The sequence below is a fragment of the Ambystoma mexicanum genome, chromosome 5p (genome assembly GCF_040938575.1).
Source record: "Ambystoma mexicanum isolate Mex_15411 chromosome 5p, UKY_AmexF1_1, whole genome shotgun sequence".
In the NCBI taxonomy this organism is placed as follows: Eukaryota; Metazoa; Chordata; class Amphibia; order Caudata; family Ambystomatidae; genus Ambystoma; species Ambystoma mexicanum.
Window position 1 is genome coordinate 881,228,949 of NC_090930.1, and position 14,486 is coordinate 881,243,434.

The 14,486-nt window shown below is 44.9% G+C and overlaps 1 protein-coding gene across 5 annotated transcripts in view; it reads left to right on the top strand.

The window, feature by feature from the left end:
- HECW1 (HECT, C2 and WW domain containing E3 ubiquitin protein ligase 1) overlaps nucleotides 1-14,486 on the top strand; it is a 1,624,660-nt gene that overhangs the window by 1,269,950 nt on the left and 340,224 nt on the right. For all 5 annotated transcript variants that reach the window (XR_011274209.1, XM_069613305.1, XM_069613307.1 and 2 more), the window contains one exon: nucleotides 4,266-4,400. Coding sequence is in view for 4 of the 5 variants with exons in the window: in XM_069613305.1 (XP_069469406.1) it covers nucleotides 4,266-4,400 (135 nt within the window). In the remaining variant the exon portion in view is untranslated. The remainder of the gene's footprint in view (nucleotides 1-4,265; nucleotides 4,401-14,486) is intronic.

A 14,486-nucleotide genomic window follows, 5' to 3' on the forward strand; every position in this document is an offset into this window, starting at 1 on the left:
ATTCTGTCTTATCATCATTCAGGCAGAGGCCATGTGTGGCCATCCATGCCTGAATGATGATGTAGACTTTGTTAATCCGCGCAACGTCTATATCATAGGTTCCTGAGAGGGGTAGGAGTATCTGGGTGTCATCCGCATAATTTGTGTAGGTGACACCCAGACGGTCCAGTTTGTCAAATAGTGGCTTTGTAAAAATGTTGTACAAAGTAGGCGAAACGCGGGATCCTTGAGGGACTCCGCAAGTGATGGGGATGGGGTCAGCAGCTGCTGAAGGTGAGAACACGCACATAGTTCTGTTCGCGAGGAAAGATTGGATTCAGGCAACTGCAGAACTGGTGTAATGGGCCGCTGAGGATAGGTGGTTACAAAGTATGGAGTGATCCACCAGATCAAAAGCTGCCGAGAGGTCGAGTAGAAGTAGGATGGCCATCTTTCCTTTGTCTTTTAATTCATCGATCTGGCTTTTGAGGTCGACAAGTGCGGTTTCTGTTCCATGCTGGGGTCTGAAGCCAGATTGACGGGTACCGAGTAATTTGTGAGCTTCAAGATAATCTTGTATTTGCAAGTATTTGCAAGTAGGCTATTCTGTCCAAAATGTTCAGTAGAAAGGGGACTGTCGTAATTGGTTGGTAGTTAGTGGGTATAGCCGGGTTAAGGGTCTGTTTTTTTAATAGTGGTAGAACCCAGGACTGTTTGAGGTTACTAGGGACGGAGTTGTTAGAGAATGAGGAGTTTACAAGTTTAGTAATAAATGGAGCAAGGTCTCTAGCTGCATCTTTTATAATCTGGGCTGGGCAGCTGTCGCCCTTACAGTTAGATGGTTTAAGAGATGCAATGATTTTGTGGACTTCAGGAATGGTGACTTTTTTGAATGTGAAACCTGAGTTAATGTGAGGGGTAGGGGTAGGTGCTGGTGTGATGACTGTTAGTTGGGATCTTTTGTCAGCTATTTTGGTCTGCAGTCCTTTAATTTTATTGGAAAGGGCATTTTGAATGCTCGTGCACCAGGCTTTATCCTTGGTACATGTATCCGGCGGTGGGTTGGGGTTCTCTAATTCTCTTAGAATGTTAAATAATTCTTTAGTACTGGAGCTGGCTTGGGCTGTTCTGTCATTGTAGGTTTCTTTTTTAGCCTGGATTATCTTATTTTTGTAGGTGGCAGTGATAATGGCAAGGTTAGTTTTGTTTTCAGGTGTAGGGGATGATTTCCAGCGTGACTCCCATTTTCTTTTTTCAGTACGGAGTGTTTTTAGCTCTGGAGTGAACCACGAGTTAAGGTGGGCTTTGGGTTTGCTTTTTCGTAGTTTAAGCGGGGCAATAGCATCAATGGCTTTAGTCATGGTCTCATTGTAGATGTTAATTAGAGTGTTAGGATCATTGGTGTCCGGTAGGGCATTGAGTAGGGGGCCTACCAAAGGAACTAGAGCATCTGCTGTAATGTTACGTTTATTCCTTGTGAGGCAGGGGGGAACAATAATGGGCTTTTTCTTTTCCAAGTTGTTGATATGCAATTCAAAGGTGATAAGGTGGTGGTCGGACCATACTAGTGGAGTCGGGTCTAGTAGGGTGATGGTGCAATTGAGAACCGCAACCCAGTCAAGTATCCTTCCTTTTTCGTGGGTGGGTTTGGTGCTAATTTGAGTATATCCTTGTTCTAGTAGTGCCGAGGCTAGAGAGATGGCGTGAGGGTCGCTAGTGTCCTTGTAACCGAGGTTGAAATCTCCTAAAATGATATTTTGCGCCGTGGGTTTGGTGGTGTCGGCTGCTAAGGCTGTGATATCTTCTTCAAAGGACCCAGGGGGTCCTGGAGGCCTGTAAATGATGTGTAGTGTGATGGTGCTGTTAGGTGAGGTTTGGAACTTAACTGAGAGGAGTTCACATGATGCCAGCGACGTAGGGGTGGCTAGTCTTATATTGAGAGTGACTTTAAAGATAATGGCTATTCCTCCTCCGCGAGCTGTGGGTCTGTCTACACGGAGAATGGAGTAATTGTCTGGGATGGCTAGGGCAATAGAAGGGCCTGCTGCCTCATGCAGCCAGGTTTCTGTCATTACAAGGAAGTCAAGGTTGTTGTTCACAATGATGTCGGCAATCTCAGTTGTGTGTGCTACCAATGACCTGACATTCAGTAATGCTCCCTTAGTGGGCTGTGTTTGTGCGTCCTTTGTTGGTCGACTGGGGCTAATGTCCCCTGGGTTGTTCAGTGGGGCTGTACACCTTTTCTTTTTGTGCCTGCGATTATTGTCAGTGCATCCAGGGCGATCTGAGCATATGAGTTTATGGGTATATTCTACTAATGAGTGCCTGCTGGGCGGTAGTCTGCTGGTTAGTCTCTCGTTACGCTTAGAGATGTCAGGAGGGGAGGTGGTTGAGGCTATAGGCACATGGGGCAACTTATCATGTGTGGTGCACATAGTGGAGGCTGGATGTAGTTTGGTTGTGATTAATGTGGGAAAAGGGGGTAGTGTGGGAAGGAATGGTGTAGGGCAGGGGATAGGGTGGTGACGAGGACATCTCAGTCTTCCTAACCCTTCATCAAAATTAATGTAATGACCTCTAGTGCAGGGGGTGGCAGATGGTATAATGCAAAATGGGAACATGGTTAAAGTTAGCAGTGCCTGCATTCTGTTATGGTAATGGGCAACTATAGCGTGAGCTTACTGATACAGGGTAATTTGCAAGGCACAGGTATACTGCAACCTAGATGAATAATTTAGCAGATGGGCATAATCAACATACAGTCAGCTGTTACCATTGATAGCAGTTGGGCGCTAAACACAAGTATACCGCTGGGTTAGACTAGGCTAAGATGCATAGAGTAGGTGCAAAATCGGCTGTGGCTTAATGAACATTAGTTTGGGCTGATTCAAAAGCATAAACAGGGCACACCTAGAATCAAGATTAACAGTGGGAGCCAGAATGGCGCTAGTTCACAAGCATAAACAGGGCACACCTAGATTGGGCAGTAATGGACCTCCTGTGCGGGATCTCCCATGCTGAGGGGGGAGAACAAATAGGCACATTAAATCTATACCATTATGTAATCCTATGGAGGTGCTGCACCTGAAGCGTGGGCTGTTGGGTCATTAGAGAGAAGCCTGTACTGATAAAGACAATGGGCCTCATTATGAGTATGCTGGTCCAGTAACAACGGTGCCGGTGAGGTACCAGCACCGTTGTTACCGGACAGACATACTCCGAGTGCTGCGTGTGGGTGCCTTTCTGCCTGCCAGGTCTGAACTGGCAGGCGGAAAGGCACCCGCTCGCAGACTTTGACAGATGAACCGCCACTGTTGCATGCAGTGCCGGTGCATCCGTCGTCCCCATTCCCATTGAGTCCTATGGGACTCGAATGGGAATGGGGAGTAATTTTCCCTGGTGCTTGGCTATGGGGAATTACCGGGGACCGCCGGGGCTCTAATGCCCCAGTAATTCCCCATTGCCAGGTGCCAGAAAAAAAACAACTCCGGCGGCAGCCGTGCCGTTTTTACCAGCATGGCTACCGCCGGTGTCGTAATGAGGCCCACTGGGCCTCATTATGACCCTGCCGGTCTGGTAACAATGGTGCCTGTAGGCTCACCGACACCATTGTTACTGGACCGGCAGAGTACAAGTCTGCAAGCCGGATGCCATTCCGCCCGCCAGGTGTGACCTGGCGGGCGGAACGGCACGCGCTCGCAGACTTTGACAGAAGCACCGGCACTGTTGCACATGGTGCCGGTGCGTCCGTCCTCCCCATTACAATGAGTCCTTTGGGACTCGAATGGGAATGGGGAGTTACTTTTTCCGGTGCCTGGCTTCCGGGACCACTGGGGCTGTAATGCCCCGGTAATTCCCCAAAGCCAGGTGCCAGAAAAAACACAACTCTGGCGTCAGCCATGCCGTTTTTACCGGCATGGCTACCGCCGGGGTCGTAATGAGGCCCCATGTGTTATTTATTGGTCTGTAGATACATAGAGGAGATTGTTTTTCCCAATCCTGATTTTGGAAATTTACAAAGCACGCAAATCATTCGTAAATCAGGAAGATGTTGTATGTCATACATAAGCAATATATGTAGACAGGCAGCAGAATCTACATCAGCGGCCCCTCAAACATTCTCAGCACTGCGGTGCACCAGAGGTTGGATCCCCAATTGCCCACTGCCTGAATACCAGTGTTATTCCCAAGCTTGCACTGCTTAACTGTGATTTTTCAGCAAGCATTACTGGAGTTTTGGAACATTCTGCCTTTCTCTGAGCATACAGTCTTTCTTTAAATTGCAGTCCTTTTTCGTGGACCACAATAGCCGGGCCACCACCTTCATGGATCCCCGAATTCCACTCCAGAGTGGTCGACTACCCAACCACCTGACGCACCGGCAGCATCTGCAGCGGCTCCGGAGCTACAGCGCTGGAGAGGTAACAGAGCAAGATAAGCTGTACTTCCAAAGGGCTGCACCTTCAGGGTGCTAGCACATATTCTTTTAAGTTAATTGATTTTTATTGAAAGTTAAGAATAATTAAGTAGACATTACAGCGTGTTGCATGAAAAGCGTGGAACATCATAGTTATTATGATAATTGATGATGCTGTAGTTATATCATATTTAATGTTAGTGCTTGCCCTTTACCACGTAGATCACTGAATCAGTGAGGCAGATTTTTCTTATCGATTTACCAATGTGAAATGTCTATATTTGTATCGATTCAGAGACCTTGCTGTTAAACCCAAATAGTGTGGCTCCTACACCCATTTGCAGTGAAGCAAATGACGTCATGTGATTGTAGAAATAAAGGTTAAAAGTTATTATGTGCGTGGAGTAAATCAAGCAGACCTTTTCTCCGAAAGTTATTTTCATTTAATTATTTAATTAGCTAAATTAATGAATATCAATATTTTATTTAATTATTTTTTTCTTTGTAAGTGGAAAGCCATAGGGAATATGCCTATTAAACACAGAAAATGTAGTCATCTGCTAATCAGTTATAAAAATAGAGTTGAAAGATAATTCTGTCCATGCAGCCAGCACACCCAATTAAAGTTATTTTATTTTGTTTTCTTCCGACATTCAAACCGGTTCACCATTGGCACGTGCCTATCATAATTACTTCTAAGTTACATGCCAATTGTTGGTAGTTTGATTGATTACAAGTGGTTATTTGGTCTAACTTGAATGCATTGTCACCACCAATAATGTGCTTATGATACTCAAATGTATTATGAAAATTAGCAACCGCTTCTCACACCAAGAAAACATCCAGGATCAGAAAAACATGCAACATCTATATTTAAGCATACGCATGAAACATTGACAGCACATAATCAAAAAAGGATTTTTACCCCATGAGTTTTCCCATACCAACAGGTAACTACAAATGTTTGGTGCACTGTTTAAAAACCCTACAAATCACACCAACAGTAAGAAGCTTGCTCCAGTACAGTGTCAGCAAAAATGCTACACAACTCCCGTCCCTTCCTACGACATGTGGATCAGTACAGTGAGCTAGCTGGAGGTAAGAAGATACAGTCCTGATCAACAAATGAGGGAAAACAAATGAAGAGGCTGTCACGGATGACACAAAAAATACTCTGAGTCTCCTAGAAAGCCCAATTGTGTTAATTAAGGTTCTCTTTGTGAGCCCTAGGGCCGTCCAACTCTCTCTTGTCTCCCTTGGAGTCTGCTCCCTAACCCCCTCCCTCTGGGACTTACTAGCTGTCCCTACACTATCCAGTTGTTAGTATTCTAATGGGGTTTTGGGATTGTTCCTTGTACTTATTCCATTGGATTCAAGCTGGTTTACTCACACCCACACTCTCTTCCTTTCTACTCTGACTACCAGACCCCTCTTCTTGCTCCTCCCACTGCTCTGCTATCCCTCTGATGTTTCACTCCTCCTAGCTCTTGACTTGGCCCTTTGATGTTACTTCTCCTCCCACTCATCTTCACTATTCCTCCACTTCCTCTGTCTCCACACTACTACTTCCCTCCTCCACAATACTAATCCTCTCCTTCCATTATTACTCTCCTCCTCCCACTACTACTCCTCACACTACTACTCTTTCCACTACCTTCCATTACTACTCTCCTCTACCCTCTGTTACTCTCCTCCCAACCCTACAACTGGAACACTCTCCCTTTACCCAGTGCCATACACTTCACATCATTCTTTACACTAACTTCGACTCCATGTGTCGACACCTAAACTCGCACACTCACACTTCAGAAGCAATTGAACTACTAAACCAATACCTCACCTTCTCTACAATTCTCCTTCATAAGCTGCCTCTCACTTCTTCCTCCTGTTGGGCTCTTGGTCCACCTCCACCTCCACTGCTGACCTCATGCAAATAGCCCACACTTACTATTTCCAGTGCCTGGACGTTATACTCCTCCTCTGTAGAGGACTGGGTCCCTGTCCCTAACATCTAACATGGTCTTTCCCTCATGGTGGATTTGTGTCAGGTGAAAAGGTCTCATATAGTGTGAAAACAATAATATGAGGCAGGGTAACCAAAAAGGAAACACACCAAACACAGGTTACAAAGGAACATACAAAGTACTTTATTTTATACTGAATCCAGTTACAAAAGAACAGAACAAAATTCAGATAGCTATCGACCCTCAGTACAACACAGCGAACTCCGGCGTGGTTCGGTGTGCTCAGTGAGTGCAAATATTCATTGAAACAGTCAGGCTTTTATACATTTCTCCAGCCTGTTGTCCAGCCTTTCTTCAGGTTAACCATTCCATAAATAAGTTACTGCTCTAGGGTCCCTTGCCAGGTCAAATCTAGTTCATCTTAGGTTTATACATTAACAAGAAGAAATGGTAATAATATATGCTCTAGGCCTAACATTACAATGCGGGACTTAATTTGTACAATATAGTTAAGCAGGTGTTCTCATTCAATTATAGATCCGTTTCGGTGATACAGGTAATCCATTGCACACAGGTCAGAAGGACAAGGTCTCAGCTCATGACCCTAACAAGTGGCCTGCAGGCAAGGTATTCATTAGCTGTACAGAGGTCATGACAATCGAGTTCTGTTCTGAATAACATAGGCTACCATTTTAGTTCACATGGTGACTTTATAGAGCAAGAAAACCTAAAATGGCGGCTTGACCCAAAATGACAGTTTACATGGTTTCTAAGGTCAGGACCTTGCAATGCGAGTTTATTCACATGTAGTTCATAAGCAGCTTGTTAGCAGCTTGGCGTAGGCCAATATACATATATTCATAGCAATAGGAGGCACGATATAATTTCTAGTTTGACAAACCCTCCTTTTGGCCTATGCCAAGTGCTAAACTACTTCTGATCTCCCTGCAAATAACTCCATGTGTCATCGTCCATACACCCTGAATAGCTGTCAGAAATATCTATCGCCATTAGATCTTTTACTAAGATCTCTTTCAGTACATACCCCTTAGAGGTTTTATCCGGGGCATAAACTTTATGTCCTATTGTACCTATCGCCTGAGCGCAACATCCCCCTAGCATTGAACATATACTTGGTAGACATTGGATACAACAACAAAGAAATAGCAGAATTCCCAAAATAATCAGCAAGACTGAAAGCACTTTCCAACCCCAAGACCGCAAGAAGTCCCAGAACCAAGCGCTAAGATCCCAATTTCCCTCGGGAACATGCACTTCTGAACTAACAATGTGCAGATTCTGTATTGCCTTAAAAATAGTTGGGGAGGAATCCGGTACGAAAACACAGCAAGCGGACCCCACTAGTTTACATACTCCACCACGTTCAGCCAGAATGACATCTAATGCCATCCGGTTCTGAAGCGCTACCAATCTGATCGCTTTCTGCTCTAAAGTCATATTATAGAGTATATCTGTGGTCCGGTTGATGGTTCCCTCCAGTACTCTCGCTAGTTTCCTGATATCCTCGGAATTCGCTATCTGCCCAAAGAATGGAAGGAATGATTTCGCTACATCTCCTAAAACCTGTGCTGGAGTGTCGCCATTCTCGTCCCGCCGTGGAAAAGCCTTTGAAACCTCTACAGTACTTGCTATAAACACCCCAGGTAACAGAATTCCTAGATAACAAGTTCCCTGCCAATCCCTGGGCAACCATGGAAATGCTACATTACCGCAAACAAAATAGATAGGTTCGCCTACATACAAAGGTCTGTCTTCCCCAGTCAAATTTGCAACGTTGGCACAACCTTTAAAATCTCCCATTGACCGGGTGCCATTCCTCTGTATGCAGAAAGAAACTGAATCGGGGCTATGGTTAACAGTATAAGAAGGAGGCACGGCATCCTTATTGCCTATCGGAGCCATTTTAAAGGAAATCAAAGATTGGAAAGGACGAGACAGTCTATCAGAAGGCCTAATAGAAGCAATATTGAGCTTACTCCTATTTGCGAAAAGCGAGCATCCCAGGGGAGTCAGAACACGTTTCTCAAAACTATTCAAATTAGTGCCATCAAAGTTCCCCGAGATGCTATCGTTCCATCGGCCAAAGAACAGTGCTCTAAGTGAAGCATAACAAGCAGTTGTCAAAGCTAAAGGGTGAATATACCAACCTAGCCCCTTATCCCCATGTTGCGGTAAATGCGAGCAGATCCAACAATTGGTTCTGTTAAAGATTGCATGGGTAGCATTCATAATTAGAAGTAGAGTGTTATTTTGATAATTCCGTCTATGCAAAATCTCTAGGTGACAAGGTATGTAGTTGCACAGAAGGAGTGGGAACAACAGTTATATTTTCAACAGGTAGGAAATCATTCAAAGGGTACATTCTCTCCAAATACCAAAACCCACAACCAACAGTTACTAAAAGTCCTGTGATTATCACCAGTAGACAACAAAACGTTTTCGGGGCCCCCATACATATCTGCTCATTGTCTCTCCTAGTCACATTTTTGTCCAAAAGTTCAGTACGAACGGTAGCGGATGCGGGCATTGTCGTCTTCAATCGAGAAACACCAATTGTTCGTTTGCTGGCGACTCCGGTCGCGCGTCTTCTTAATGTCTTTTCCCACAACCCTTAGCCAGCAGAACCCTTTATGCAATTGGGCCAAAAAAAGGCAAGCCCTCAAATTCTTTCAATTGTACAGCAAGAGCCGTATTGCAAACCTATCTCCTTGGGCGGAGATTATACTTCACAGTTTCCGGTGCAAAAGAATCAGCAGACAGGATGTCGTCACTTCCCACAGGAGGTGGCGAGTGAACGGAAGTTGGATCAGAAGATGGATGATCCACAAACGATACAGTGGGAGAGCAAGGAGGCAAGATGGCCGTTTTGTCGGGCCTTACAACTTTCGGAACGGCCTCCGATACTCTCTTTCCACCGTCTGCCGTTTCGGGTACGTTGGTTTCAATGTCGGAAAGGGGTTCTGCGTCTTCTGTATCGTATGGCACTGGGTGTGGGATCCGTTTTGTGTGGCTGCCGTGGATCCAGTGGCGACGTCCTCCTACCCGCACCGCAGTCTGAGTGACCAGGAGCACCTGGTAGGGGCCCCTCCAACGTGGTGCGAGGCAAGACGCTCTATCGAAGTATTTAACGAGGATCCAATCCCCTGGTCGTAGAATGTGACCGGGGCCCTCGTACCTCACCGGCAATGCCTCTCACACCTGGTGATAAATTGAAAACAGGTTTTTAGTCAATTGGTTACAATAGTCGGAGAGAAGTACATTTTCTACATCGCGCAATGCGCAGCTTTTAGGCAAACCCCAAATATTAGCAGGTCTCCCCATTACCACCTCAAAGGGAGAGAGCCCAGTCTTAGTTTGAGGGGTTGTCCGCATTGAAAGTAACACGATCGGTAAGGCGTCCGGCCATTTAAGTTTGGTGCCGGCACACATCTTAGCGAGCTTGTTTTTTATGATACCATTGTGTCTTTCCACTAATCCGGCGCTCTGAGCATGTCTGGCCGAATGGAATCGTTTGTCAATTTGCAATGCCGTACATATCTGTAGAATTACAGCAGCGATAAAATGCGGACCATTATCCGACCAGATAACTCTCTACCAAACCGTGTGAAGAATTCCTTTAACATGGTCTTTGCAGTGGTCATGGCTGTAGTGTCTTTAACAGGGAAAGCCTCAACCCACTTACTAAAGGCGCAAATGACCACAAGGACATATTTTAGATTGTTACATCGCTCCATTTCAATAAAGTCAAAGTGAATCACTTCAAATGGGACAGAAGGAGGCCCAAAGCTACCTCTTGGAGTTGCTGTCCCCTTTCCCACATTGTGTTGTAGGCAAATCATGCAATTTTGGACATAATGCTGGGCAATTTTTGAAATCTTATCATTTACCCAGACTTTCTCTAACATTCTCGTGATCTGTTGAGCGCACACATGTGTGGGACCGTGTGTCATGGTAACCATCATTACTATATAGGCATTAGGAAGCAGCCATTTCCCTTCAACCATGTCCACCCAACACCCATCATCATCGAGTTTCCCCAAGCCCTCAGCCCACCTCTTGGATTCTTCTAATGTGGCATCGGCTTGGATATCCCGTACAGACCCAACACCCTCATCCATTGCATAGGCATCTACAGTCTCCCTTGAAACATACATCTCTGTGAAGAGATCAGAGGCAGTTTGTCTAGCTATTTGATCAGCAAAAGCATTCCCTTTCCCTACATCATCTATAATCTTGCGATGTGCTGCGCACTTAATGATTGCTAACTGACTAGGGAGCGCAAGCGCTGAAAGCAATTGTACTATCAGGGAGCCATGTTGGATCTTGGTGCCATGCGAAGTTAAAAACCCTCTCTCTGACCAAAGTCTCCCATAGTTGTGAGCCACCCCAAAGGCATACTGGCTATCAGTATATATGTTTACTGTTAGCCCTTCGGAAAGCTCACAAGCTCGAGTCAATGCTATAATCTCTGTGACCTGCGCAGCGTTATGCGTAATTCTCTTGGTCTCCACAACCGTACTTAATGTAGTGACTGCATAAGCAGCTGTGGATGTACCATCCAGTAGTTTGAAGCAGGAGCCATCACAAAACAGCTCCCCTTGTGGGTTATCCAAAGGAGTGCCCCTCAAATCAACTCTGCCTTTTGTATCTTGTTCAGTAGTATACAGGCAGTCATGTGACTCTTCGTCACCGCAAACAGTATTTTGCGGGAAAGGTAGGAGTTCAGTCGGATTAAGAGCGCAGCACCTCCTAATTTGAATGTGGGGAGCAAACAAGATTAATTCATATCTTGTCAGTCGTGCGGAAGTGAGGTGTTGCGTTTGGGTTTTGTTCAATAGAATATCTACCGAGTGAGGCACCATCAGGGTTAAATCATGGCCTAGGACCATTCCCTCACTCTGTTTTACAGACGCAGCAGCAGCAGCGACAGCGCGCAAACATCTTGGCAAAGCGCATGCAACAGGATCAAGGGCGGAAGAGTAGTAACCGCATGGCCTATTCTTCCCTCCATGTTCCTGCGTTAATACAGCCAAAGCACATCCATCACATTCATGCACAAACAACACAAAGGCCTTCTCATAGTTCGGTGTGCCCAAAACTGGCGCCAAACATAATGCAGTCTTGAACAACTCGAATGAATGTTGATGCTCTGTATTCCATGGCAATGGCGAAGAACACCCTTCTTCGTCAAGGCCAACATCGGTTTTATCACTAGTGAGAAGTTTGGGATCCATAACCTACAGTAAGAAGCCATACCTATCAAGGCTCTAACTTCCTTTTGTGTATTTGGGACAGACATGCCAGAAATGTGTTTTATTCTTTCAGGTGTCAATCTTCTTCCCTCTTTTGACAGGAGATAGCCTAAATAGGCGACCTCCTGGCAACAATATTGAAACTTTTTGAGCGAAGCTTTGTGACCATGCTTAGCTAGATGGATGAGCAACAACGCAGTGCCCTCTTTACAAGAGCTCTCAGAGTCAGCGGCTAAAAGCAAATCATCAACATATTGAAGCAACGTACAAGTAGGGGGCAATCCAAGGGTATCAAGCTGCTCTTTCAAAGCCCTACTATAAATACTAGGACTCTCAGTATAACCTTGAGGTGCACGAGTAAATGTGAATGAGCGTCCCCCTAGGGTGAACGCAAACAAGTATCTACTATCCTCATGTATAGGAATACTGAAGAAAGCATTCTTTAGGTCCACAACACTGAAGTGAGTAGCCGTAGCTGGAATCATGGTTAATATTGTCGTCACATCAGGCACAATTGGAAATTGCGGAGCGACGACTTTATTAATGGCACGTAAATCAATTATAAAACGAAATGGAATGCATTATCACCTTTTTTGTACACGGGTAAAATCGGACTATTGCACAAACTTCCTGCAATCTCCTCAATCACCCCACGATGCACAAAATCGGAAACAATGCTCTTCAAAGCTCGCTCGCCTTCAACTGAGATCTTATACTGTTGAATACGGGGCAGCTTAATTCCATGTTTCAAAACTATTTTAACAGGCTCAATCTGCAAAACACCGACATCATTGTCATCAACTGCCCACAAACACTCTGGTACATTACTGAATTCTGGCGGCAAAGGTCTAGTCAAGAATTGCGAAACAGAACATTGCTGTGGTGAAATTGTCAAACGCACTCCATCAGAAGAACAATGAATTACCGCATTTAATTCCTTCAACAGATTCAACCCCAGCAAATTCTCTCCACAATTCGAAGTCCAGAGAAATGTAAAGTGGTCCGTAAAGGGACCCAAAGAAATAGGTACCGGTGAAGAAACCGGACAAACAACTGGTGTGCCAGAAAACCCTACAGAAACATTGGTTTGCCCTGACAGTGGAATGTTTGGAACCCGAGAATGATCAAAGGAGCACTTCTGTGCTCCAGTGTCTATCAAAAATTGATGTTTCCTATTTCCCACTACCATTTCAACGTAGGGACCTTTCTGATTAACAGGAATAGGTGTAGGTTCCAAACCCTGCTTCGGGCAATCCTAACGAAACAAAATATCATCAAAAGGAAGCTCTTCAGATAGATATGCAGCAGAAGGATGATCAAATATGTTTCTAGTATCCACACTCGAAGTCTGATTATTCTGTGAAAAAGGTTGTTGGGGATCCTGCGAAAACTGGCCTCTACCAGGGCCCCCTACACCCGGGCGACCTCTGGATCGTCTACCCATATTTCCAAATGTGTTATTCGACCTCTGTCGAAGGACGGGGCATTGTGCATGCCAATGACCCTCCTGGCGACAATAGGCACACTGGTTAATATTCACAGGACCCAAGGGCACATTCCCTTGTGGAACATACTGACCTCTAATCTGCGAACTACCCCCTCTGGGGCCTCTAACAATTTGCTGTAACAATACTTTAGTCTTCAAATCACCTTTTCTCTTCTCAACTCTATCTTTTTCATTATTGACACGGTTCTCGTAGTACTGAGCCATGTGCAGTACTTCTGATTGGGATTTCGCCTGCCAAGCGCTCTCAGAAGACATAATTTGTGACTGGATGTCAGGCAGCAATCCACGTACAAATTTGTCCACAAATAATCTTTTCCCAGACTCTGTGCCTAAGTCTTGTCCACTGAAATCCGAGAATACCTGTTCGAACCGATTAAAGAACTCGGTAGCACCCTCAGATTTTCCTTGGACACAGGCCGTAAGCTTGTCCCAAATAATTCTCTTTTCGGGGATTATAGTTTTCAGTTTTGCAATTATTCTGTCAGGCAAAGTTAGTATCACCTGAGGTGGTCTCTCACCAGCTGGCCTTTCCCCATCAAGCCTAACTATGTTAGCCCATGTATCTCCCAACCCTGGTACATCGTCTATAGTTCTAACTTGTTTCCACAAATCTACAGGCAGGAGTACAGGGAATAGCAAATCAATGTCGCCTAGGGTAAACATTGAGGACTGCAAAACGGACTCTATCTCTTTATAGAACCCTGTCGCATTTTTCCTAATGTCAGGAATAGTTTGTCTAATAGTATTCACTTCCTGTCGTGAAAACGGGATGTGAACAAACTGCGATACAGAATGTGCAGGAATGTCCACAGCAGGTGTACCTGCTGCAGCATTAGCAGGAATCTCAACCTTTGGGACAAATGTCGGAGGAACCTCTCTCATAGGCAACTGAGATGTAGACAACTCCGAACGCTTACTAAGCAACAGAGCTAAATCAAGCGCTAAAGCAGTTGAAGAAGTGTCAAGTGAAAAAGCTCTCTTATAAATGCTCAATCACTCTTTGGGACAACTAACCTTTCTCTTTAAACATTCATCCTGAGGGTACTCTACCATTACCTGTATCACTTTCCTCTGCATTTCTAGCGTATATTGACTGTATGTGTCATATACCTCAACTGGAGTTATCGATATGTCTGAAATCCATCTAATCGCATCTTTTGTACAAATTCGCACCTCCTCAGATGTCGATTTACGACACGGAAGAAATCGTTTCTGTACATACATACTTTCTTCTTCGTCATCCTCATTCCGTAACCTTTCCAACTCCTTTCTATACTCAAATATCCTCTCAACATGCTCATGTACCTTCTCCACAGTGTCTCTTAAAAACGCTAAAGTATTCAGGT